Here is a 26254-nt window from a genome sequence, read left to right on the forward strand (position 1 = left end):
TCAGAACCATCTGCGTGTTCCTCTGTACAAATCTTGAGTATTTTCTTTGGTGTCCTTTCATTGTAAGCATGAAAAGCAGTGAATGGGCTAGTCAGGCAGATAGCCAGCTATTAAGTGTTTGTGGTAACATTCATCAACAAGCTGGCAAATGGTAGCATATTGCTGTGGATTGAGTCCTATGTGGTACTTGCTTTTGGGGCTTGCCACACAAAAAGAATAACAGTGAACCCAGATGATGTGTCAAGGTAAATGCCTTGATCTTCTGTTGGCAAATTTAGTGACGCTAAGAGGATCAGCACCAGAACTGCTGAATATTTTTCTTCAAAACATTTCCTGATGCCATTACCCTTCAGCATGGTGATAAATTTTTCATGCTGTTATTGCAAACTAGTATGCAAATTCTAAATGCCAGTATCAGTTCTTCTGTAACTGATAAAGCCACTCATGGAGCAAAATGCAGAAGCTATGAGCACTCAGTCTTGGTTTATGCCTAAAAGTAACGACGGTTTTATCTTTCAAACCTTTGAGGAATTCGCATGTAATTATCTAATCCAAATCTTGTCCAAACTCATAGTTCTGTTAAGTGCCAGCAAGGTATCTGATTGAAAGTGGTCAGGCACTCTATTTTACGTATGTCAGAAGGCTTTCATAAAACGAAGCAAAATCCATAATCGTGGCTGCAAATGGATATCTTTGTGTACTGCTACTTCAGAAAAGTTTGAGGTTTATTTAAAACATTTGTATACCAGATTAAGTATCACAATACAATGTTTAATAATAGAGTTACCACTTATTCTCTTGAAAAATACTGGCAATCAGCCTCAAGAAGATTCAGACTTTCTTGGTGTTGTATTAGTGTATATGTCTGTTGCTACTAGCATTTCAGTTCAGATAAATACTGTTAGAAGAGAACATCTTAAAATTGGGAAGTACTGCCTAGCCAGGCACTATAAAACTGGATGGCCTTGCTCAGGGGATAAAGGGGACTCTGACAGCATGTGAAGCAGTGTCCCATATCAAGAGGCTGTTCTGCAAGGGCTGTAAGCACTTTGCAAGAGGTAACCAGGTTGTGCTTCTCAGGTGTTTAACCCAGTGGAGCTTGTGTCATTGTAATGATAACCAAAGTCTTGCACCACTGAACTTATTTGTCTAATGGATGTTGCTGAATGATGAAGAATCAGATCATTGAGCAAGAGGCAGACAGAGTAAGTGAAGTGTGTCTATGTATGTTATAAAAATGGGAGGGAGGACATGGCAGAAGTCAAAGGCCCAGCAGAAAATCTGTCAGAGAACACGGAACGTGTCACCTTTTACTTGTGAACAGCAGAACTTTGAAGTTTGGCTTCCTGTGCAATTGGGATCTACCTCCTTTACTAGGCTCAGTGGAATAACCTTCTGCCCTTCCCACCGTCCTACCTTCCCTTTTCTGCTGTACACTTCCTTTCTTCTGTCTTCTGTGCCAGTATCGTTCTACTGCCCCTTTATGACTAGGGACAGCAAGCTATGTCTGCTTTGCACCTTAGTATGTGCTGGTTGCCCAGCTGAACAGGTCATTGCTGTATTCCTGCTGCAGCTTTGCCTTAGTGGAGATGATACTGTGGGTGTCTCCTATTCACTGACCATTTTTTTATAAAACTTGTAGCAACTTGGTATCTTTGGACAACTTCAGTGAAATTTGGTAAAGGGGATATTAAGGGTCCTCACGGGGCTTAAAAGGTACCAGGTGGGAGGAATGGACTCAGACTGCCAAACAGTGTGATCACGCATACCTTACTTCCTTAGGAAACCAGGCTGAAAAAAAGCATTCATGGGGCGGACAGTAAGAGGAAACAGGCCAGCACAGGAAAAGGGATGCAAGGATCTCTAATTGGAAAAATTAAGACTGGAGTCAACAAAGGATGGAAGAACTAACAAAAATTTACATTTCTAAAATACAGGGAAAATTTCACAATCAGGTAGCAAAAGGATTGTACTTCTTTAAAACTGAAGTGTGGGTTGTAACAAGTATTTATCACCCTAGTAAGCAGGTTGGGGCTACCTGGGTGTGGGTATCTCCCAAGACAGGTATACAAGCACTAACTTGTTAAACCTGTCAGCCTACTGTTTTAGTAGCAGTATCAGAGGAATGCTGTTTCTTTGAAAAGGGTGCACAAAGGGCTCATAAGTTACTTGATTTCTAGAATGTAAGTTAAGAGGGATGGTTGAGGGAAATGGTAAAACTTGCTGCTCTTTCATGTTCTTCCTCCAAAGAAAACACCTTAAAGTATTGGATCTGTCTGGTGGGAGTATGGCTCCACAGACAATTATCTGCGTCATTTTGTTGTTTCCCTGACATTAATATTTTGCAATTGGCATACTTTCCTACCACAACGTTTTGTAAACAGAGTGAGTAGATAAAGGGAGAGTGATGGCAGATGAATTTCTGTATGACCAGACATTTTGGACATACCTTCTGGGTAGATCTACCTGAATGTTATTGTCATGTTATATAATGACTGAAACCCCAAATCACTTACAAGATCAGTTCTGAACTGTGAAACTGTCTGGTGCAGGGCAGTCCAGTGTATGAATAGGTTGTCCAGAGAGGCTCTGGAGTTTCTGTCCTTGGAAGTTTTTGAGACCTGACCAGGCAAAACCCTGAGTAACCTGATCTGAAATCAGTATAGACTGTGATTTGAGCAGGAGGTTGGACTAGATACCTCCTGAGGTACCTTTCAGCCTGAATTGTTGAAAGAGACCTGAAGCCTGTATATTATTTTCTTGCAGTTGTCACGTTTATTTAAAACTTGAAGCTGCCAATGATACAAAACATCAGATGTTCTTGAACATTTGGCAGCTTTGACTCAGTGATTTTTGTGACTCTGAATTTCTGGAAAGTTGCACTGCCTAACAAAATATGCAGGAGTCTTAAAATTAGAGCCATTGGGTAACTTCACTGCTGAAGCAGCAGTTATCGTAAACCCAGTGGGTAGTCTTTTGTCCACTGTAATGCAAAGGTGTAAGCTTTTGTGATTCAAAATGGTTCAGAATCTGAACAGAAAATAAAAATCCAAAACATACCTCTCATTTTTAACCACATTCTAGCTTGGGAAAAGTTGTCCTATTATTTTTTGAGGGTGATGTTGACAATACTACCATCCTTCCCTGACCTGCTTTCAGAAATGAGAGGAAATTTGATGTATGCTTCTGACCTTGACAGAGGCTGGAGTGTGCCCATTCCTGGGGTAGCAGTGCAGAGTCTCTGTTGTCTCTGCTGGCATTTCCTGCAGCTTTTAGTCATCCTGAAACAGTCTTCAAATATCTTTTATCAGGTGGCATAAATCAAATTGACTGCAGTGTGGATGCACCAGCTCGCAAACCTAAATCACAAACCTATTTATTTATGACTGTACTTCAAATTATGTTTTCAAATTACTGAAATTGATGTTTTCTTTTTGTGCAAACAAAATACCTAGTCCCATCTATCAGGGGAAGAGGAGAATATGATCGGAATAGGATTTGTTTGTGGGTGGAGAATTATGTCTTTCATACATACTCTGGTTTTTGATGAAGAAATAAATGCTGGCATTTCACTTCCCATTATGAATATTGAGCTAAACATTGACTGTTACTGTTTTGTATTATATTCTTGAGAGCATACATTTCTTGGCTCCTTAAAATTTGTTGGTTTTTTTTTTTTCTTGTGTGGCCTTACGGAGAGCATCCTTCTTCCAAACAAGTGTAAGTACAATAATGCAAAATCAGCTTGAGGGAAAAGGCAGCAATGCATACAAATATATTGCACGTAGAACGCCTATCCCAAAGTCTGAGTACAGCCTCAGAGTCATGAATAAACAAACTCTTGCAATTACTCTCAGCTAATGTTACCCTGACAACAGTATATATAACAAAATTCAGTAATCACTGCCAACAAAACCCCCAATACAGCTAATGCTTCTGTTTGCCAGGATGACATACTTTCATTAAGTATTAAATCAACTCCAAATCATAAGTTCTGCTTTTAATACTAGAATCAAAACTAATCAGTGAAGTGTGATTATTCATTCCAGTATATGGAGAGAAGTTTGCTTTGAGTTCCTTATTTATAAAATAGTCATATGTAAAAGGAGAAGCTGGAGCTTTTTACGAGTTATATAGTGGTGTGTATATCACTTGGCATCATTCTGGCAAGCACAGCGAACACAGCGCTCTGATACTTTTTGGTGCAAGTTTCTGCTCACTCAGTTTTGCCAGTTCTGTGCATGCTACTCATGTGGGTATTAGAGGGTTGAGGAGCATCCCCGCCGGGGCGGGGCGGGGGGGGAGGCAGCAAAGCAAATTGGAAGTATTTTTTAATTTGACTTACTAAGAGGTAAAAATTGTGCAATCCAGTACTTAAAAGCAGCAGGTCACATCCTGGTGTAAACAGGGTTCTACTAGAAAATGCCAATAAAGTAAATACCAATTTAAATGAATTACTGGTGTGTTGCCTCCTTTGAGCTCTGATCTGCTGCGTAACCTCTGTTGTAGTTTCTGTGATGACGGGATTCTGTGGATATTAGGTTTTATTTTCAATTTTTATTTATTTTTAAGGAATCTTAGATGCCTTGACAAAGACTTGAATTTTTCCATTTCAGGGGAAATCCCATCCAATTTAAATTTTTACTGTACATTCAAATATTCAAGTTTGGTGCTTAGCTTTCCAAGAGAGACCCCACTGAAGTTGCAGTGTTTCTGAACACCAACATCTGCTAAATGCTAGAAGCCGACATTAGTTAAGTGCACAAATAGCTTGTAAAAATAGCAACTTCCTTTTAGGAGGCAATACTTTTTTTCATTTACATGTATTAAACTAATTCATTTTAATGCGTAGTACCTCAGTTGACCAACTGAGATAGAAGAAGCAGGACCAGCCTAGGAGTCTTGCAGTTTTTGAATTGAAATGGTGGTAAAGAGAATGAGGTCTGCTAATCCTTCCTTTTTGAAGTATACTATTCCTAGAAAGAAGGGCATTAATTCCCTTCTCTGCAGACACCATTTTTTTTGTTTACTCACATTTAAGTATGTGCTCTGCTTGATACATAATATTTATTATCTTTTAAAATATAAAACTAATTTAATTCACTTGCTTTAATACAACTTAATGTATTTCTAATCCGAATCCCAGTTTTAGCGAGGTGAGGTTTGATACACTTCAAAGCAAGGAAAACTGTAGACAAAATAATAAAATACTTTGTTACCAGTTGACAAAACAAGAAAAATGTAAGAAAGAAGGGGGTTTTTTTAAGTGTACAAGACAGCTTAAACTTATGTAGGTTTGTATCTTCCTGCTTTGAAAGTTGCTTGTCATCAGTTTACAGCAGCGGGGTTTTTTATAAATACTTAAACCAATTATTTTGGTATTCTGTTTACTGACTAGAATTATTGCTAAAATTGGATATTTCTTTAAAAACAAACAAAAAAGAATTATTCTTGGATTAGTATCACCCAGAAGTAAAATTACTGGATTTCATTTCCCCTCCCCTTGAATTTTAATAACAGAATCTGGTGTTCTGCAAAATTAGTCTAATAACCTGCATTCTGTATAGCAATCCCTAACTTGATAATGGAACTTCCACATTTATTTCTTATCTGTAGTTGTGTTTCCTCAGTCTGTCCTGATGTGAAGGCAAGGGAAGGAGGCAAGACAACCTTGCAAAATAATTTATAGCTATCACAGCCATTGACAGTGGTATTTGCTTGTATAGATGTCTGATTGGACTGGTATAGGTCTCTAACTGGTTTGTGTTGGTGTTGCTGGGTAGGTTTGTTAGAAATAATTTGGGGTTTTGGGATGATAGTCTCAGTGGCCTTGGGGGAGGGGGAGACCGTGGTAGGCATTTCTGCCCAGCCGAAATGGGGAATCTAGCAGAAAATCTAGTAGAGTCTTGTTCTTATATTTTGTACTTTGGATAGACAAGAAACATCCAGTGAAAAGGGTATTACTTGTGGAGGAAACCTTTTCAGTAACACCTCTCCTAAGTACAAAGAAGCAGCATGGCTGTTCTTCAGTACAGCTATTTCTTCATTTTATTAGCTGTTATATGAATTTTTGCTATGAAGTTTTCAGGTTTTCTTGGTTAGACTTCATACTGAAACCTGGAATCTCCAGTTCAGACTTCTGTATGTTCTGTGTGTTTGTAAGGTTTGGTTTGTTTGTGTTAGCATCTGAAATACATCATCAAGGCAGTGACCCCTCTTGTAGGAATTCTGTTTGGCTTATAACTCATTAGCTTAATCATAATGTAAGGTGAGGTAAAACGGGAGTCTGGGCGGAATTACAAGTCGTAGTTCTGTGATGTTTTATTCAGTTGCAAATGGGAAAAATACATGTGTTTAAAAACTTCAGTCTTTTTAGTCTAATAATGTTTGTGATGAGGTGAAGAAGAGCGATCTTTTTTTGTACTTAGTTGGAAGTGTAAGCTGCTGCTTTGTAGACACCGTACTTGCTCTTGTGCAGTTTAGCTTGCACCACTGTTTTTCCTTATTGATTTGGTCTTCATAATCAGAGTAGTGAATTGTAACAAATGTTGTATCTAAACAGTAATCCTCATCCTGTGATATGCTAGAAATGAGTAAAATACTCTGAATGGGAACTGGAGAGGAGAAAATTGATGGGATCTGCAGGTACAGTGGAATTTATCAACTAGATATTTTGAGAAATGTCTTGAATCCCGTGGGACCACCAGAACAAAGTTAATTGCTGGACATCTTTTAGGCTGCAGCCCTTCAATACTTGGTCTAATTGGGATCTGGTGAATGGTGCTTAACAGAAAAGATAGTTCAAAGTAAAAATCTTAAATTAGCCACAGATCTGGTAGAAAATGGTTTCATTGCTTTTGAGTAGAAACAGCTATCTCTTGAGAGTGGGTTGTTAAAGCTTTAGCTGGTACTAGCTGAAATAATTAAAAAGTAAAGATGAACTCTGCTTAAGAAGAGAATTATTCTAGTGGCTGAAGGATAGGACAGATTTTCTCTAGAGTTTACCAATAATGAATCAGCTCTTTCCCTTTCACATGGTCCTTCACTGACTCAAAAAACCCTAAAGAAAGCAGGGGAAAAAACCCGTCTGAAAGACTACTTTACTCTTTACTCGCTGGCAGCAAGGCAGAACCAATCATAGGATTGAACTTTTAAAAAATTCTAAGTGTTAATTAAATAGTGTAATTAATATTTTTTCCTTCTATAGTTCTAATAGTAGGTGAAAAACTACTATTGCACTGGGTATGTAACGAGTATTTTTGACCTCTGGTTTATGGATTACTTTGGCTTACAATATTTCTCTTTGTAACTGAATTTTCTTTTTTCTTCTTAAACAGCAAGACCATTTACAAAATTGGTAAAGGAAATGCAACTCCATCGAGATGACTTTGAAATTATAAAAGTGATTGGAAGAGGTGCATTTGGTGAGGTAAGAGACTTTTACTCTCAGTTGTAGTAATGTAACTTTCATTGTTTGTGCATCTGATTTCTTGCTACAGTTGACCTGTACTTGTCCTAAAGGCAAAAGATTCACACAGATGTGTTAAAATACTTCCAAATGTGGGATGTAGCTAGGTACTAGTGAAAGGTCCCTTTGAAGCAGGGTTTTTAGTGTCCAGTTCTGCCATTTCTGTGACTGGCTCATTCTGACTTCAGTGTAGCAAAACAAGTGTCTCTTCAATGTGTGTATGAACAGGGTGGTCCCACCTAGCAGCTGCACAGCTGAATTTGGGATCTCTTCTCCCACTTGCCATATGTACTCTTCTGTGCTGCTATAATTTAACACAGAACTCTGCTGCTTCTATGGTAGGAACGCGGAGGCTGCTCCACCCATCTGCCTGTCTCTGTAGCAATCTGGTAATGCAGAAAGACGCATTTGGCTGCCTCAAAGGCTGTTCCCTGTCATCTTTGAAGATCAAAGGCTGTTGGATCTGTTTTTTGGACAGCAAGTTGAATCATGCTGGGATGATAGGAACGCCTTGTGTTTTGAGGACTCGCCAATCCCAGGACCCTGGACTGAAGCTTTGCTTCTTAATATGCTTGATTAAAGTCTCATCAGTCACAGAAATCTGATGGGGCTTGCCACTGGCAGAAGCATTCATGAGCATGTCCCCTCCAGTAGGCATAGGATACCTGAGACTTCTGGAGAACCTCAGAGACAACCCTTTCAGCATTTAAGTATGTGTAACTAAAGCCACAGCTGTAAGCAAAAGAGGTTATTAACTAGAGAATTTATAGAAGTAAAAAAACCTTTAGATTTCTTTCAGGAAGCTTCTTTTAAGTAGTGCCACACTAAAGTCAAATGCAGTGACAGCCATTAGCGGCTCACTTCAGCCCATTAGCACTTAGTTACAACTTCTGCTGCCAGGGGCTAAGGCTAGGTTTCCTTATCTTCATCTCGTCTTGTCTCCACAGAGAGCAGGACTGTGTGCTGTGCAGGGCTTTCCTTCCAAGCATGGTGTGCCCTGGACACGTCAAACTCTTTCACATAGGGTTTGATTTTGGGACAGAGATATCACAGGCAGACCAGAAACTAAGCTAGAAAAATGCAAGGACCCTACTCTACCTAGGCTCAGAAAGCAATGAGGTTTCTATGTGCATATGCACTTGGTAGTGGGTGAAGTAATAGCTTCATATCCACATAATTTTAAGCTACTTCAGAGACTGCTTTTGAGGAAAGTGGACACCTAAGATAGAAATTAGTGTTTCAAGAACATCTCTTCATCTGTACCATCATCTAATGATGTGATGAGGTAACATGTAGTTCACATTTAATCATCGTGAGCATAGCTGCTGAAGGAACTTGAGCATTTTAAGTAAAATGTCCAGATAAATAGTAACATCTTAATAACCTGTAAGACAAAAGTTCACTTTCTAGTGGATGTTGAACTTGATGAGTTGCAACATTTGTTACAAAAAAGGAAGTGTTATATTAGGGTAGTGGAAATACTGCATGAAAATCAGTTGTTTGTTTCACTTGAGTGTTTGTTTTTAGCTGGCGTGTGTTATTTGAACATTGCTTTTAGAGATAAAAGTTACTGCAAAGAGTTTGGCAGGAAAAAGCAGAAATGGGAAAAAATTTGCTAAGTCTAAGGAAGGGCTGAGAGCTACAAATTAAGTCCAGAAAAGAGGTCTGAGCAGAGAGGTTTATGAGTAGATAAAAGGCCTAGAGAATCAAGACAGCAGTAGGTAACTGTCTACCGCTCCGCTGGGGTTTTGGTTCAAAGCAGTAGCACAGTTTTGCAGAGAGTGCCCCCACTTACTGTAGAATGATTTTGCTATGCATGAGCTGGATTTCTTTTGGAGGAAACTAAACCAGAACCTCTGTATCAGGTGTGCACCAAATGTGCTTCTGGCCCCAAGGAGTACATAAGAATCAATCACTGGGTTTGACTTTCCTAACAGTTTCAAAGCATGTTTGGTCCAGGAGACCAGGCTAGAGACAGTCTGAAGCAAAATTCCTGAACTGCACACAGTGTAGATGGCAAGACTCAGCACAGGCTACTTTCATCTGTTGTTCTGTTCTTGCTGTGCCAAATTACTTGCTACAGTGGCTATGACCACTGATATCTAAAGAATTTTAGCTTAATGTTTTGGCAGATTGTCTTTTGGTGGGATTAGAAGTGGTTTCTGGATCTTTTCAGAACTGGACTTGTGAATGCTATAGCTATCAAAAATGGTTCCAGGTCAAGGGAACTCTTTATAGTGACTTGCAGATGGAGTCAGTGTTTGGAATGCCTTCACACAGTATAACTTTTAAGGAAGAGCTGTTTTCCATAGTACTTGCTCTGTTCTTTTTGAAAAGATGCTTTTCTGTACTTAAGGAATTGACCAACTGGAAATCTCAGTACAACAGCAGATGAAGTATTTATATGAACTTCAAGAGACTTCAGTTTATACCGGCTAGGGCGTTTAGGATGACCTTTCTTAGCTTTTGATCAAGAGTCTTAAGGTGTATGAAAGATACAAATTCTGGGTGGAAATTTGTATTAATAGTGTTTGGAGTGCCTGAATCAAGAATGTCTTTCATATTCTTTCATTTGGAAAAGCATGAAACTTAACTAAAGCAATTCATACATCCCACCCCCCCCCAGTGGAAATGAAATTTCACAGCAGTGAAATGAGAAAGTATCTTAATTTCATCCCTCTGTTAGAGCTGTGAGTGCTCGCAAAGTCAGTGGTATTAGTTATCTGTTAATATCCCATTGTCTTGTTCATGTTTTAATTATAAAAGTTTTAGTTTATAGTTGTAGCAGCTTGAAACTTTTTGATCAGTTTTAAATTATGCAGGAATCATTGATTTTAAGTTCACTATACTTTAATCCCACTTGCCAGCCAATATTTCATGCTTTTTGCTTATGAATGAATCCTTTGACCCTTGTGTATACTATGCAGCTATAACTGCCGAGTATTATAGGCATTATAAAATAGTAATTATATAAAGGTTGACATTCCATAATAAGAAAATAAAATCTCGTTTCTTGAGAGGGACTTGTGGCATCTGACTTTTATAAAGCAACACTTCAGAAAACTGAATGGGGGAGCTGTAAGTAATTTTTTCATGGTACGTTCATACATACATAGGAACTATGTTAGAAATTAGTTGATGGGATTCTAATGGTTAGAAGGTTATTCATTAGTTCTTGTTTTAAAAAAAAAAACAATCCAAACACAGCTATCTGCTAGAAATAAATTTTAAAAATACCTGTAAAGTATTTGTTAGAATGCATAAAGAAATTAATCAGAATTAAACTAAACATATTCCTATTGGAAAGAAGTGGTTTAAATTAAACTCTGAAGAGCTACACAAGCCAGACTTCAAAAAGGATGAAAACTACATTCCATTCTTCTCAGTTTAGCTACTTCGGACTTTTTGGAGAATGCCACGGGCTTTAGTCTTACCAAAGAACTTTTGCATAAATCAGTAGCTTTGAAGAAAGAGAGCTTAAACAAAATAAAACCGTATTAGTTATTTGTCAGGATCAGTAGTCAATTTTTGCCACACAACATGTAAGCCAAGGAAACATGGTCTTTGCCCAGAGAGAGGATTGAGACCACATATGAGCTTGTCTCTGGGAACACAACTGCAAAATCAGTGTCTAATTTAAGGCAGATTGATAGACTCACCAGTACATATCTGTACTGGCATGTCAGTGCCTTTTTCTTTCTTTCTCATTTTCAAACCAGCAGAATTCAACCTGGTTCTTTACACTTTTTCCAGCAGTATGAGAACAAAACCCAACTGGTAATCCAAAACCACTGGAGTGAAAGTTCTTATAGCACAGGAGATCTGAGAAAGCAAGAGGAAAAATGTTTCTTAAAGTTTGCATTATTACGCTAGGAGAGAAATAGCCTAGCTCGGAACCTAGAGATTTCTTCTCTAGCCACCTGCTAAAACACGCAGTTCTGTTTTTCTCATAAACTAAGCCAGCTGCTTTGCATGCAGGTTAAACTGAATGTCTGAATATCCTTTACAGCAACATTTAAGGCTTTGACTCCTGGAGTCACTGGCTTGAGAATATAATTTAATTTTTTCCATGTCCTGAGAACCTGTGCTTGGTGGGATTGTGCCTAACCTGGGAATTCTTACGCCAGCCTAAGAAGTGCCTTCTGTGTGCTTGGTGTTTGCCTCTGCATGCTGAGGGAACTGGGAGTACTAGTGCTGCAGTATGGTGAGAGGAATAGGAGGAGGATCCTGTGTGTGGGGACTATCTGTCTCTAAATACTTGCACTCGCTCCTTTGCAGGCTTCATCTGACCTCTTAGAAACATAATTGTAAGTCTTTATGATCACTTTTCCTCATTTTGTGTAAAGGACCATTTAGGCACACTGCTGTAGATGAACGCATTTCAGTGAAGAGCAGTTGTTGAAGGAAGAACCGTGTCAAGATGTACCTTGTTTGAGAACGTGGATTGTATAATGCGGCTGACACCTCCTGGAAATTTGGCAGCATGGGACTGAAACAATTGTTTTCCTTCCCTTGTTTGTTAGCAGGGATTTCTTGAATGAGCAACGCTTACCGTGGTTGCAGCGGAAGGGTGGAACTGCTTGGTCTTGCTTAGCACAAAAATAACTAAAACTCTTAATGTGCCCCACCTAAGTATTATTGCTCTGGATGGATTAGAAATACCTTTTCATATAAATGCTGTTGTGTACAGACTTGATCTGTGTAGTGTTTAGTAATAGGACATGTCACCTTGACTCAGGATGCTTAGTCAGAGTCTTAGCTGGAATCAACAGACATAGAAATCTGTTTCCAGAAGAAAATAAATAATGGTTGAGAGAACAAGACTGATCCCCTGAGTACCACGGGTTTCTGATAAATTATGTGGTTCCTAATGAGAGATATACTGGCTAAAGGTGCAGTGAGACTCAAAGTGAATATGCAAAACCTAAGCTTCCTGCAGACAGTCGTGCTTGGCAATGCGACGCAGAGCTGTTTGTGCCCTCTCCACCTTGTAATTGCTGCTGTAGGGTACTGAATTTAATGTTTTTATGTACTTCCAGAAATTAACCCAGGGCACAGTGAGCCTACAGACTGCAATTGAGGCAGTCTCACCTATTCAGAAGCTTTGGTGATTGGTATTAGGTACCCAGCAGGGACTGTGCCTTCCTACACTGTAGGTCAACAGAATTCCAAAGTATTTGCACACAACATATGACACTTTTCATCTAGCTATACAAAGAGTCAAAGCATTCAGAGTACGATGCAGAAGAAATATTTAATTAGCTTTGCTTTTCCGCAGTCTGCTCTTCACAAAAAAAAAATAATAAATCAAAGCAAGCTATTTTCTGCTGTGGAAATGGACGAAGAAAGAAGCTGCTTTGTTTTGAAAATGATGCAAAAGAGCTGGTTGCTATCTTAGTCCTCCCCAGCTCCCTGTCTGTTTGCATGGCAGCACCAAGTTACTATGGTGACAGGCAGGTTGCAGGGAGCCGGAGAGAGACAGTTCATTGTAGCTGCCGCTGGAGACCAGCCGTCTGGCTCTGCAGTCCCCCCGCTTGCTGAGGAAGAGCTTAGGTGTTATTCGGGGCCTTTATTCTTTTGCAGAACCTTTTTGGCTGGCACTTATAAGTGATTTCTTGTTTGCATGACAGGAGGATCCCCACCGTGTGTTCAAAACAATGATTTTTGCTTTGGAAATGTGCACCGTGCCGTATGAACCCTACCGAAAGACACTCTGGTTGCTCATTTTAAATGTGAAATAGACATCAAAAACCTGATAGAGCAGTCCAGGCCAGTTTTTCTCAAAGATGTAGTATTAAAACTGTTAACTAATAAGCTCTATATCAAAGACTTTTCATAGCCAAGAGTATTGGGAGGATAAAGCAGTTCCTGCAGTGTTTTTTCAGTAGCTGGTGTCCAAGGTATCAATCGCGTGAGACAGAAATAGTAGAGTAAAAGTGGCATATACAAGCTTTAACTGAGGGGAAATTACTGTAATATTCAATTATGAATCTGGTAATAAGACATTATGGATAAACTGTTTACATCTGAAATGACATTTTGGCTCTTCTCGCAGTTGAAAGGCTGGTCTAAAATCTCTTCTCAAATGTCTAAAGCCATTCCAAGTTCCTGCCAAAGGTTAATTCATGGTAATTTTACAGCATTTTATCCATATAATTTTATCGTCCATTAGCCTAAGCAGACCTTTTATCTTTTATCATCCTTATTACTGATGTCCTTCCTTCCAATTTTATTTGTAGGTAGCAATCATATCCACTTTTTTTTTTGAACAAGCAAAGCTTTTTCTATTCCCACGGTTGTATGAGAGGCTCTTTAGTTCCTTGATCACCTCAATAGTCCTCCTTCACACCTGCTCCAGATAAAGTTTATTTCTCTGGGGTGCGGCTGTGTAGGGAGTTTCCAGGGAGTTTGTGTTTCGACACAGCAGTAATGTTTACCCTCCTTAGTGGTGTGTATTTGCCTGTGAATTCCAGTATTTGCCTTTTTCTTAACTACCTGTCATGAGCTGATGGCACGAGGATTATCACCTATATGTCGGTGGTGTTCTTTTCAGCTGAGAACTTTTTGCATTTGAGTTTCACCTTATCCCTGAAAGTCCAGTCCTTGAGGATAAGTTTTACTTGAAAGTTTGACGTGCCACAAGTATGAATAGTGTGTTAGGTGGCTTTTTTGTCTTTGCTGTGAAACTAATGCTAGCATGGTTTCCAAGAAGTTGAACATCAAAGAATTTATGAACTTTCCAGTAGAAAGTCTTTTTGTTAAATATCTTAATTGTTTTCTGGAAATCCAGTCTTGCATTTAAATGATTTCTGCACTTTCTTATGCCATGCTTATCATTTACATAAAAGAAAATTTGTAACTTGATACTGCTTACTGATGTTGATCATGTCACTCATAGGGCAAAGTACAATGGTGGGAAGTTCTGTCATGTTTGTAGGGGCTGATTTGGCTCAGATTCCCACCCTGTAGATTTTGTTGGGGCATGAGGAAAGGTGGAACTTGGCCTAGGCTGGTTTTGCACATTGCAACCCTAAATGTCAGTATCAAGTGGCTTTTGAATATGAAAATGCAGCAAAATACTTCTGTAAAACAATTCAAGAAGCAAAATACTAGCTCTTGCTGAAGTCTAAAAATGTTATTTTAGCTATATTGGTTCCATTTTTATTTTACTGCAATGCAAGTGAAACAGAGCTTTGAGGCAAAAAGTACTGGAAGAAAACTGATGACAGAAGTAATACAGATCTGATAGGGTGTTGTGGCATGTAGTTACCACAGCTGGCTCTCACTTATGCTTTAGCCCCAGTTCTCATACATGTTTTTTGACATAAATAGGTGCTAGGATTGATTAGACTTTCTGAGGTCCTTGAGGAAATGTACTTGATCTTTATTGCGGTGTCCCTGTTGCTGTGAATCTTCAGCATGGTGAGTCACAGTGACAGTAATCAAACCAGCTGGTGACAGCTTAGACCTATAGGCGCTTGCCTGGAATGGGGGCTGCAGTGGCAGGCGAACCCCCTGCATCTGGAATTTTTTTGTATCAGTGTTTTAAGACTTGGTAAAACAGAATCACCTAAATGTATCTACCAAACCATCTGTGATTGTTGAGTATTCGGAACCCTCGATTCTCCATTCCAACCTAGCATAATGAGATGCAAGTTGGGTAAGTTTTAATTGTCTTAATTTGACACAGGTATCAAAGATAGTTGTTCTGGGAAGGTGCCACATCCCATCCCTTTGGCCGGGTAGAGAGGTGTAGGAAAAGTCCAAGGCCAGAGCAGAGCTGAACCCTCCCAGCTTCCAGCAGCTGAGGGTTCAGGGACTCCCTAACCACACCTGTAACTCAGTGTTCAGTAGTCTCCGAGACTTCTGGTACGTGTGTTACTCAGGTATTAAGCATGTACTTAAGGACCTTCTGAATACTTAGGTGTCCACAGCAGCCTGTGGCCGAGTTCCGAAACTGTTGTGTGACAATAATACTTCCTTAATCTTGCTACCTCTTTATTTTATTTAATACTTTTCAATCTCTGTGTTATGAGAAACAGCAAATAATTGTTCTCTGTTCATCTTCTCTGCAACAGTCGTGGTTTTGTATGCTTATCATAGCTGTTATCTCTTCCAGGCCTGGAATATTTTATGTTATTAAATCTTCTTCAGAAGCTATTTTACACCTCTGCTTGTGCCTTTTTTTCCTTTCATTATCCTTAGCATACTTTTTTTTAACTTCTATTACAGTGTAAGTTGTAATAGCCTTGGAAATGAAGAGTGAGCATCAAAATTAAATCCTGGTCTTTTACAGTCTATGCATAACATGAGCACGTGTTCAGCCAGTAGACTTTTAAACTTTGAAGATAGAAACAATGCTTTTGTTCTTAAAGTAGGCATTTGCATCAGTGTACAAATCTGCGTCCTCTGAACACCAACTGAGTATTTTTTCTTACATTAGTAGTTGTGGTGGATTGGATGTAGTATAGGAGCCATCATATTTAAAACCTGACATCTTGCGTGGTTAGCACAATTGCAATATTTGCAAAATCTCTGTTTAATCTTGCAAAGTGGTCAGTGTGGTTATTGTAATTGAATTTGAGGTATGCTAGAGAAAGAGGAATTAATACAAAAGTAAGCAAAAACTACACCGCAGTATCTCAGAAGCAGCCAAAACATTATATGATGAATTTAGACTTAGAAATACTGCCACCTGATGAAGAAAATAAAAGAAAGCTAACTCGAGGAAACACTGAGGTGTTTTGTGGAACAAAGGCTGTAGGATTTTTTGCAGTATTGCAACAATATTCTTGCTTATAATAGTACTGAATTCATCAAGGCATAATTTAGTTTGTGCTTCCCTGGTTCAGTTTGGACATCAATGAGGCTTGGGTTTTGCATTTCTGTTTGTTTGTTTTCTTAAAAAAAAAAAAAAATCCTAATGATTAGAATGGGTTTGAGGAGTCATGTCTAGTCAGGCCAAAGTTCTGTTACTTCCATGAGGCATCTTCTGCACCTTTCAGGTTTCTTTTTAGAGATAAAATTCTTGGGGAATTACCTATTTTGCTGTATGGTTACATGAATTTTTCTGCTGGCACAAGAAGCTGTCCCACTGTCCCCCTTAAAACTAAAGCAGCAGTGTGTTTACTGGTGCCATAACTGGATAACCACTTACTGTGAAAATATGAGTCAACTTTGAGTCAACTTCCCTTTTATTCATTCTACTTTTTCTTCCACAGAAGACAATTCTCTTCGTCCAGAAAGTTTAAATTGGGCTTTTTTTTAAGCAGCCCTTTCAGTTGAAACTAAATAGCACTAATATAGATAGCAACAGGGGAATTACTGAATAGGTCCTATAGATTTGGCTTCCTTTTTTCTTTTTTTTTCTTTGTCCAGGCTTGTTCTCATTCACCACTTTCTGTTCTAACGTTTGCGCAGCTCCTCAGCTGTGCGTGTCCTCCGCGATGCCAGGCTCACATCACTTCTCAGCAGCTGAGCGCGCTTCAAACTTCCATCAGCCTGCAGTGCTTTCAGACAGTGATGGCCTTAGATAAAGTGCAGTAGATGCATATCTGGGTTCTGATTTGTGCACTGTATTTGTACTTAAATGGCTGAGCGGTTCTAGTGTTGTGGTGTAATGAAACCTGGATGTTGCTACTTCAGGGCTCGCAGAACTACGCTTGCAAATTGCTTCTGCCCCACAGCTTTTGTACGTCTGCAGCAGGTAATCACGCTCAGTTCGGTCTGTCCCTTCAGTGGAGATGGGGGTGTTTGCTGAGTCGTCATGTTCTGTATAGAACAGAATTTAAAATGTATAGAAGGTAATGTCAGCATCTTGCAGTTTCCCAAAGCTTTAATGTGCAGTTTGACTTACATGTGCTTTCAGCTGTATCAGGCAAATAATTCAATTAAGCATATGCAGAAAGGTTATTACAATGGCTTTTCACTGCAAGGTCGTGATGAGGACAGGAACAAAGCTAAATGTTTTAGGCCATTACCAAAGGTCAGTGTTGAACAGTTTCATATATCCCAAAGAACCTCACATGTTCAGATGAGATGTTCTCACCTTATTCATCCTTCCCTTGCAGCATAAGCAGTGTCTGCGGGAGGCGTTTGTAGGTCAGGAGGCACTGGGATGTAATGTAGCTGTGGATGTTCTACGTCGCTTACGGAAGCTGCTTCTTCGTGCTGTGTGTTTCCCAGCTGCGTTTAGGGACGGATTCCCACCTCTTTCCTGTGATGGGTACCTGCTAGTCCTTTTCTTAAGATACATTTCCATTACATGACTCTGTGTGCAGGTGTGTACTAGGTGTTGCTCATCTGTTACGTGACCTGCTGAGTGGAGCTTCACACACCAAGGGGTGGGAGGCTTAGGTATGCATCTGCAGAGTCAGGTGTCTGTCTAAAGGTGAATATCCCATTCTTGCGTTACTATAGGAGCAGTTGTCCCCCTGCCCCTCATCTGGAGCTTCTTTACTGGTAAAGTGCAGGGAGGTATTGTATTTCCCTCTTCCCTCCTCAGGACTTCTGACTTTGTATAGTGTTGCTCTGCTTGACACGTTATTCCAACCTTGTTTTATCATTAGCGTCTTCTTAGAGTTGCTGCAGCTCCTGAATCCCTCATAGATAAAGAGTTTCTAAGCAAGAAAAGAGGCGAGCTGATGTGATTCCCGTTACTTTTCCCACTTGCTATTTAAAGCTCTGTTAAAAGCAATGAAAGCTGGTTGGTTTTCTACTTCTGAAATAGAGACAAGCTGAGAAGCAGCAGAAATACTCGAGCAGTCCATGTATAGTCCTGTGAAAATGTTGCTGTCTGAGTCGTGATGCCGTCTTTTCTTTGCCAACTGGAAGAATTTAGTGGAAATGATGGCTTATTACAAGAACAATTAGTTCTGGTCTTGGAGAATACAAGTCTTGGTCAAAATAAAGTCTTTGCATTCCTAAGCCTTGAAGTTTCTGTATTCTTCTGGTTTTTCTTCCACTGTACAGCTATGTGCACAACTACTGTTCATAATAGACTTGCTCAAACTCGTCTAATACACAGGATGCATAGTAAAATGCTTCAAGCAAAATGATGAATAAGTAAATGAATACTGTTTTTGCTTCTTTTTAACTATCTGCATACAGTACACATAAGCATGTTAACTTGCAAATATCTTTCAAGCTTCTGAAACCTGAAATGTGAAAATGAATTAGTCAAATGTAGTGTATTTCTATTGACAGCAGCCTTCCTTGTTTTCACAGGCTGCCCTTTTAAATGTTGCCTCATTGGCTGAAGGCATGGCGTACAAGCATTGCTTGTTCTTGGCAAACAATGCAGCTTTACTACACATCTTCATATGAAAAGCTTCACACTCCTCCTGTAACATCCCCTGTGTACTTGATCATGAGCACTTGACCACACATGGTGTGCTGTGCGTCAAGTACATAGTAGTAATGTAGGAGGAATATAGAAGGAGCCGAGACTCAAGCTGTAATTTATCAATGTGTGAGCTGATGACTCCTTAGTAACTTATTTTATTAATGTTTTGTTAATATTTAGCTGGTTAAATATTGTATTTCTCTGACCATGCTTTTGTGCAAATATTAAGCTGTTTAAGTATTGTATTTCTCTGACCGTGCTTTTGTTAAATAAAGATACCTTATTATTTCAGGTTGCGGTTGTTAAAATGAAGTGTACAGAGCGCATTTATGCAATGAAAATTCTAAATAAATGGGAGATGCTTAAAAGGGCAGAGGTAAGTAATACGGTTCTCTAATGCAGAGAATTTTTAAAATGGTATTAGGAAAATTACATTGAAGCTCTTCCAGATTAGGAAGAATTATTTCATGAGCGTAGGAGCGTCATTCTTTTTTTCTTAAGCTGTTCTAATGCAATCAAGTCTGACAGTCCCTTCCAGGCATCTGTTGTTCTCAGCATTACTGTGTATTCCTTTACCAGACAGTCTGCCCTAGTTCTTACCCTGAATTTATTGGCCAAATTTTTGTTTACAATAAAGGCAAGTTAAAGACTACATGAAAGCTGAGATTGGTGCTACTATGACATTCACAGCTGTATACAAAAACATTATGAAAAGGTCTTTTTCTCATGCATTCAGAAAGCATACATTAAGGAGCTTTGCATCCTACAGTTTGTAACAGGATTTATGTAACTGGTGAAACTATAACGAAATACTTTGGAATCACGGATTCAGATTGTAAAACAAAAGGCATTAAAAAGGTAAATCTGTTTAAAAAGGGTATTTTTGATGAAAGGAGATGTACATTGTCACAACAAATTATGCAAATGTGAATGGGTATTTCACAGATTAGGAAAGGTCCTGCTGAGAATATGCCATGGGAAGTGGCATACTCCTGGAATACCTATTCTTGCAGTGTAGAGGAAAACCTTATGGCGAATGTAATATTATATAAATCAGCAGTTAAATGAGCAATAGATTTCAGGGGAAAATACATGTAGTCCATCAATACTTGCAGCAGTTCTGTTAAGGGGCGAAGGCTAGCTGCTTGCTGAGGACTGAGCCTGCTGACCCGTCCCTGTCCCATTCTTCTGTCCTCTTCCTGACACCTCCTTCCCCCCAGCCTACCCTTTCTCTCGTCCCTCCCTTCCTTTCAGTGAGTCAGTGCCAGCTCTTTTCCTGTGAATAAACCTCCTCCCTCTTGTTAAGCCCCTCTTCACCGCTGCGTTTGCCTGATGTAGTCACACTCCGTCCATCTGTCCATGCTCTTCTTTACAACCAGCGGCAGCCACTGCCACTCGGCTGTTCTTTGCAGGAGAGTTCATGCTCCTGGCTGTGCTGCATCAGCAGTTCTGCATTAAACCTTCCCCTATGTAGGGGAAATCTGGTGCCTTTTCTACACAGGTTTCAGTTGGGTTAATTCATTGGTCAGTATAGAATTGTTTTAAACCCAAATGCTTGTAGGGGGCTCCCAAACTCTAATGGAAATACAGCTATGCTGGCTTACTTCAGTCATTTTTAAAGTGACTTAATTAAATGGCCTACCTAAATAGCTGAAACTTTTACATGTAGAGATGTCCTGAGAAGACAGCTGTTTACAAATTGTCTTCAAATTGCGCAACTAACTCCTCTTACCCTCTCAGGCAGGCAAGAGGTGGAAGAGGGTTATCTACCAAGAAAGAGGTATAATGAGCAATGGTTTTCCCAATACACACTTAGGACAAGTAACAGTCCAGTTAAGTTCTCTTTCCACTCATTTTTCCCCATCCGCAAAGGACAATAAAGGAACTGTCTTCTCTGCTGTGCCCCTTTGTCTTTTTCTATTCGGTTTGCTCAATTGATTTGGCTTTTCTGGATGAGCAAGACTTTATAACCTGCATATCAAGTTCATAGAACATCTGGGTGTTAAAATTTCCCAAATGTGGTAAAACTTGTTAGTTTTTAAAATGAAGCTTGCAAGAATACAGTAGCTTCTTAAGTGGGCAGTTCCACTGAAAAGCAGACTTCAGGTGTTTTATTATCCACTCTGTGAGTGGTCTAAGCAGCACATTGTTATACTGGTTTATGTTTGTTTTGAATTGTAATACGAAGTATTTTATGACTTACTAAACACAGCAAAACATTATCTAAACCCTGCTTATTTGTGTACTAGCTGCAAGAAAATAAAACACATGGTCAGAAGCCACAAAAATACCAGAAAGATTAGTGAATATCAACTGACATCTGTAAATGGGTTGCAAGCAAAAATAGGCATGCCATTTATGGTGATAAGGTGGACCATTTGTATTCATTGTTCTGACAGCAAAATACATAGTCGTTAGTGTATTACTGTTGACTGCTCCAAATAAGTCCTGACTGGCTGATTAGGTAGTCTGTCATGCTTTTTCAAGGCATGTCTCAAGGCCTTTTAAGCTAGTGTCAGCAGAAAAGGAGAGTTTTATACTTTGAATTCGTGGTGCAAAGCATTCAGCAGCATTACTGGTTCTGAAGTGTTCATAACATTCCCTCGCTATTTGAGGTTGCACAGTGAACTGGATCAAGGAACTGATGTCTTTGAAAATAAACAAACTAGTTTTCTGTGTTGGCAGCCTTCTCACATCGTGGTGCCAGAATAACTGAGAAGTGCTGTGCTCTGGTGCTGCGGGCAGGGGATAGGATTACTTGAAGCTGCTATTGCTGCCAAACGTTTTGTAGAGTGATACTTTGGCCTTACATTCATAAACTGTTAAACCACTCTTAGTTAACATCTAATTACAATTTACATCTCTCTGCACCAATAATTACTAACTTTACAACATGGCCGCAGTATGGTCGTCTTCAGTAGAAATGTAAATTGACTTTTGCTTCTTCAGGGGAAAAAAATGTTTGAGATACCGTTGTAAGATGCAATCAGTATATGGTAAGGCTTGAGCTTCCCAGGAATGTTCCTTCCATCATATATTTTCTAAGACATCTGGATGAGTGGCAATGGCAAAAAAAAAAAAAAAAAAAAAAAACAAACACACAATTATTATCCAAAACCCAAACTTTTGAACTGCAGCTACTAAATATTCTAATAATGGCTCTCTGAATTGAGAGTAGTGAAAGAGTCCCAGGGTCTGCATTTTGATAGTTCTGATCCAATAAAAACATTAATATATTTTTATTAAGGAGGACTCGCTTGAAGTTTATGAAAGTTAGTTTTATGCAAAGATGCTGAGAAAACCTGTTACACAGATCTTGCTTCTCTGAAGTGTTGCAGTGGGCTATTTGAAGTAGAGGAAAGATTATTGAAAATGAAAATGTATTATACTGGACGAAGATAAGAGAGTAATAGTAAAATCTGCTTATTTCCTATAGTGTGTTGGCAGTGCCTGGAACTGGAACTGTAATGTAAGAAAAGTATACATGAAACTCTCTTTTCACAAAGGTCTTTTTCAGAAGAACCAGACTTACTTTCCTAGAGCCATTATCTTCTGCTGCAGATTGCAGTGACAAGTTACCATTTTTCTGGCTCTTAAAAATACATTATGGAACAAAGATTCAGTGTTGACTCGAATTGGTTTGTGGACTTTTTGGTGTTTGGGGGGGTGTGTGTGTTGTGTGTCGGTTGAGGGTTTTTTTGTTTGGTGGGGGTTTTTTTGGTTTTGGGGTTTTTTTTTTTGAGGTTGCAGTCAGGATTAGAGTGACTGAATGCCTGACTACAAGCCTGCAGAGACTCCCTGGTTTGTCACTTGTGCAGACTGAATCCCAATGAATAGAGACCTCTGTTCAGTAATTTTAAATAATCCCATAAAACATCCATATATATTCATCCTGTGAAAACTACTTGTTGATGTTGACAATGGCTTTTTCCCTTCTCTTCCTTTAGACAGCTTGCTTCCGAGAGGAGAGAAATGTCTTGGTGAATGGAGATTGTCAGTGGATTACTACGTTGCACTATGCCTTTCAAGATGAGAACTATCTGGTATGTTTGATTCATCAACAAATAAAAGCTTTAGGTTACGAAAGAACTTTATTTTTGGTATATTTAAGGTTACTAGTGCAATAAATCAGTCCACCTCACTCCTTGCAGCAGTGTTTCAACTTTCTTCTTTTCTCCTTGAAATACCTCAAAGGGCTGACTGTAACTCCAGGAGAGTGAGAAAGTAGTGTAGTATATAGAGGTTTAGTTAAGCACCTTAAATTAACTAATCAACCCTTGCATAAAATATATCATGCTTAAGTTTAATGTTTTGGATAACATTGCAATTAAAGAATTTGAGAGGTGTTAACTTTGTGAAAGTAAGAAATATTTTTAATGTATTTTAAAATTCAGCATGTCTTTTGAAGCAAGATTTTGTTTAAAAATGGCAAAAATAATTTAAAATTTTGTTTAAAAACTTAGTAAACTGATACTTTAAAAGCCTCAGGAAAAAAAATAGCCTATTTCTTGAAAGTATTGAAATAAAATACATTTTTAAATCAGCAGATTGGTCATCTCAGTAGTTTGAGAGACTTTAGCAACCGTTTAAAAGAAAGTCATTAATCCTATTACTTTTTTTTTTTAATGATGGCTTACTAGAACTGTAACATATAGGCTACGTTTACCTTAGTCACAGAAGTCAGGAGAGTTCTGGTCAGGAGCAAGTCAGTAAAGCCCCAACATACTGCTGTATACTGAACCACACAGCTTTCGTGTGGCTACTTGAGGCTGGGTTTGCAAACCTGCTATTTCTGTAACAACTGACATAGTTGCAATGTGAAAGTTTTCATCATCTTAACACTTTTTGGATACTACCACAGTAGCAAGTAATGATTATAAATAAGAAAAAAATGTATTGATAAAAGGCTGCCAATGAGTTCAGGAACTAAGCATATGAAAGAGTTAGAAAATACTTAGACTTTTTCACAGGCGCTGAAACGAAATGAATTATTTTGACCATGATGTTAAAAGTATTTTCAGAATAACAAGCACATCGTAAGCAAATAAGTAGTTGGGTCTTAGACCCTCATTTACAGGCTATTTCTGTTGAATGCTTTGTGATAGATCCAGATTTTCAACCTTGCAAAGTTTAGTTACCTCTGGCACTGCCTCATGAAAATAGCTTATAATTTCAAATTCCCTCAGAACCAAACAGCCTTCAGACTTGCATAAAAATAACTTAAGACATCCTATAATATAGTATTTCCAAGTAGCTTCTAAGAATGGAGCTACCTAAGAAAAAGTTGTTAGCTGTGCAAGAGAGCAAGCAGTAGTAATGACAGTACAGAGAGGGATCTAGTGTTGCTAATACCGTTTTATACAAATCTGTTCCAAGCAAGCTATAGCAGTATAGTACATTTCTTCTCCCCAACTTGCTAAAGACATTTAGATGTTGACGTTTCACTTGACAGCAGAATTTAGACATCTAGCATCTAATTTAAGATCCAGTATCTAAGAAAGCAACAGCTCTGCCTGGCAGCCAAAGTCAGCAGATTCCCAGCTTGCCGGAGGTCTGGTTCTGCATGTGCTGAGATGCTGCCTTCCAATTTGGTCTGTTACTCAGCATCCATCTCATGTAAATGTCTGGTGCTCACAGATGGAGTGTATCTGCATCTCAGTCACTCTGTTGTAAATGATGCATGAAGAAAAGGTGAAACACGGCAGGAAGTGACTTCCATCCAAAAACCTGGACAGAAGGTTCTCTTCCATACCATCTTAGTGGTTCACTTGTCTAGGGGCTAAAAGACCTCTGTTCAGTTCTCTGCTCAGCTTGAAGTTTATAGCCACGTCTTTCGACATCTTGGGAGAGTGCTGCCATGTTACAAGAGCCTGAGCAGATTGGGTTTACTTTTTAGCTGTGCTGTTCATCCTTGATCCTTGTAGGATGGAATGCAAAGCTGAGAACAAAACAAGAATGACAAAAGAGCTTGGCTCTCTCACCGGGAGTGGACATAGGCCTTCTGAAAGGGAAAGCTCTAGGTTCTGGTGTCTGCTCCCAGTGACGTTGGTGCGTTATAGCTAGTGATTCTCAAGTGCAAAACCACATAAGGTAACCCTGAAGTAGAGCGAGAACCTTGGTGTCTTCCCACACCTAGGGCTTTGCGATCCTCCTCTGGCTGCATGATAAGGGGCTCAGAATGAGACAAATAGAGAGAAGGTGAGGTGTTAAGGTAGAAAAGTAGTAGCTGCCCTTGGAGGGTCTAGGAGTAATTGGGGTTTTATTCCCTCTATTTAATATTAGTAGAGCATGTGATGATGCAGAACTTACATATAAGCAAGAAACACAAAATTCCACAAAATGTATATGTTCTGGAGTTCATTTTCTGGTTCTGCTTCTGTAGTTTTAAAATGTTTCAGATGCAAATACACCATGTGGTAGTGTTTTCTGAACAGCCATGACATTACATGGAAATGCTAGCATGGCTTTTTTCTGGTTCCTAGAAAGCTTTTTTGTAGAGACAGTTTGAGTCAAAATGGGTTAAGTAAGCCTTTGGTGATTTTGCTGAAGCAGATATGGTGTAGATAAAATATAGTCCATGAATATTAGAAACACGTATGGGACCTGAAGTTCTTAATCTCTTCCAGATTCAAATCTGTTCGTTTTCTCGTGCTTTACCAGAAAAACTTTCTTTCCCAGTCTCATTCATGACAAAGGGCATGTGTGTGTTTGTGTGCTGTCAGCCTCTTAAAGGCTCCTGAATATTCATGAGAGTATTTTGCTGTATTTTTTTCCTTTGATTTCCAACCGCTCTCCCTCTGTTTGATGTAGTCACTTCCCTGGAAGAATGTGATACCTCTAGATTTCAGCATCTTAATACCCCTTTATTTTAACCCCATGTGAAGGGAGAAGTGCCTCCTGGCAAGAAAATCATTGTGAATTGGAAGATTAATAAAATTTGACTTTCTTATAGAAGAGGTCTTCCATCTTTCTCTGATCCAAGTGCCTCATTTCATGGGTCAGCTGAGTTCTTGCTGAGTTATGAACGCTGTGGGAGCTGAGGGAAGTGCATTACCTTGTCTGTTTTACAGGCAGGCTATTTTAGCTCCCACAGAAGCCTCTCTAAGCTCTCTTACATTTGAATTTGAGAGAAAATACTTTAATACAATATCCCTTTTGAAAGATTGCTGGTTCCTGTCTGTAGTCTTTTGTTTTCAAACGTAATTGTTGTGTGTGTATGGTGTTCAAACACATGTTTAAAATTCCTTGATGGGTTGTGCAATATGGACTGATTGATTTCCACATAAGTGATGAAATTTGCCTATCAGATTAAGCTGTAATTTGAATAATATGGAGAAAAATATAAAAACCCATGTCTTTCAGAGTCTCTCTTTTAAGCCAAAAGATAGTGAGGAAATGGTTAGTATTGCATTTTATGTTCCTTTGGGTTCCTATCTTGTTTA

At 39.0% G+C, this 26254-nt stretch overlaps 1 protein-coding gene across 3 annotated transcripts in view; it reads left to right on the plus strand.

Annotated features, from left to right (window-relative positions):
* Positions 1-26254, plus strand: part of CDC42BPB (CDC42 binding protein kinase beta) — a 94454-nt gene that overhangs the window by 22277 nt on the left and 45923 nt on the right. For all 3 annotated transcript variants that reach the window (XM_059819719.1, XM_059819720.1, XM_059819721.1), the window contains exons 2-4: positions 7338-7429; positions 19105-19188; positions 22760-22855. In XM_059819719.1, coding sequence (XP_059675702.1) covers positions 7338-7429; positions 19105-19188; positions 22760-22855 — 272 coding nt within the window. The remainder of the gene's footprint in view (positions 1-7337; positions 7430-19104; positions 19189-22759; positions 22856-26254) is intronic.

This window comes from Gavia stellata, chromosome 7 (genome assembly GCF_030936135.1).
Source record: "Gavia stellata isolate bGavSte3 chromosome 7, bGavSte3.hap2, whole genome shotgun sequence".
NCBI lineage: Eukaryota > Metazoa > Chordata > Aves > Gaviiformes > Gaviidae > Gavia > Gavia stellata.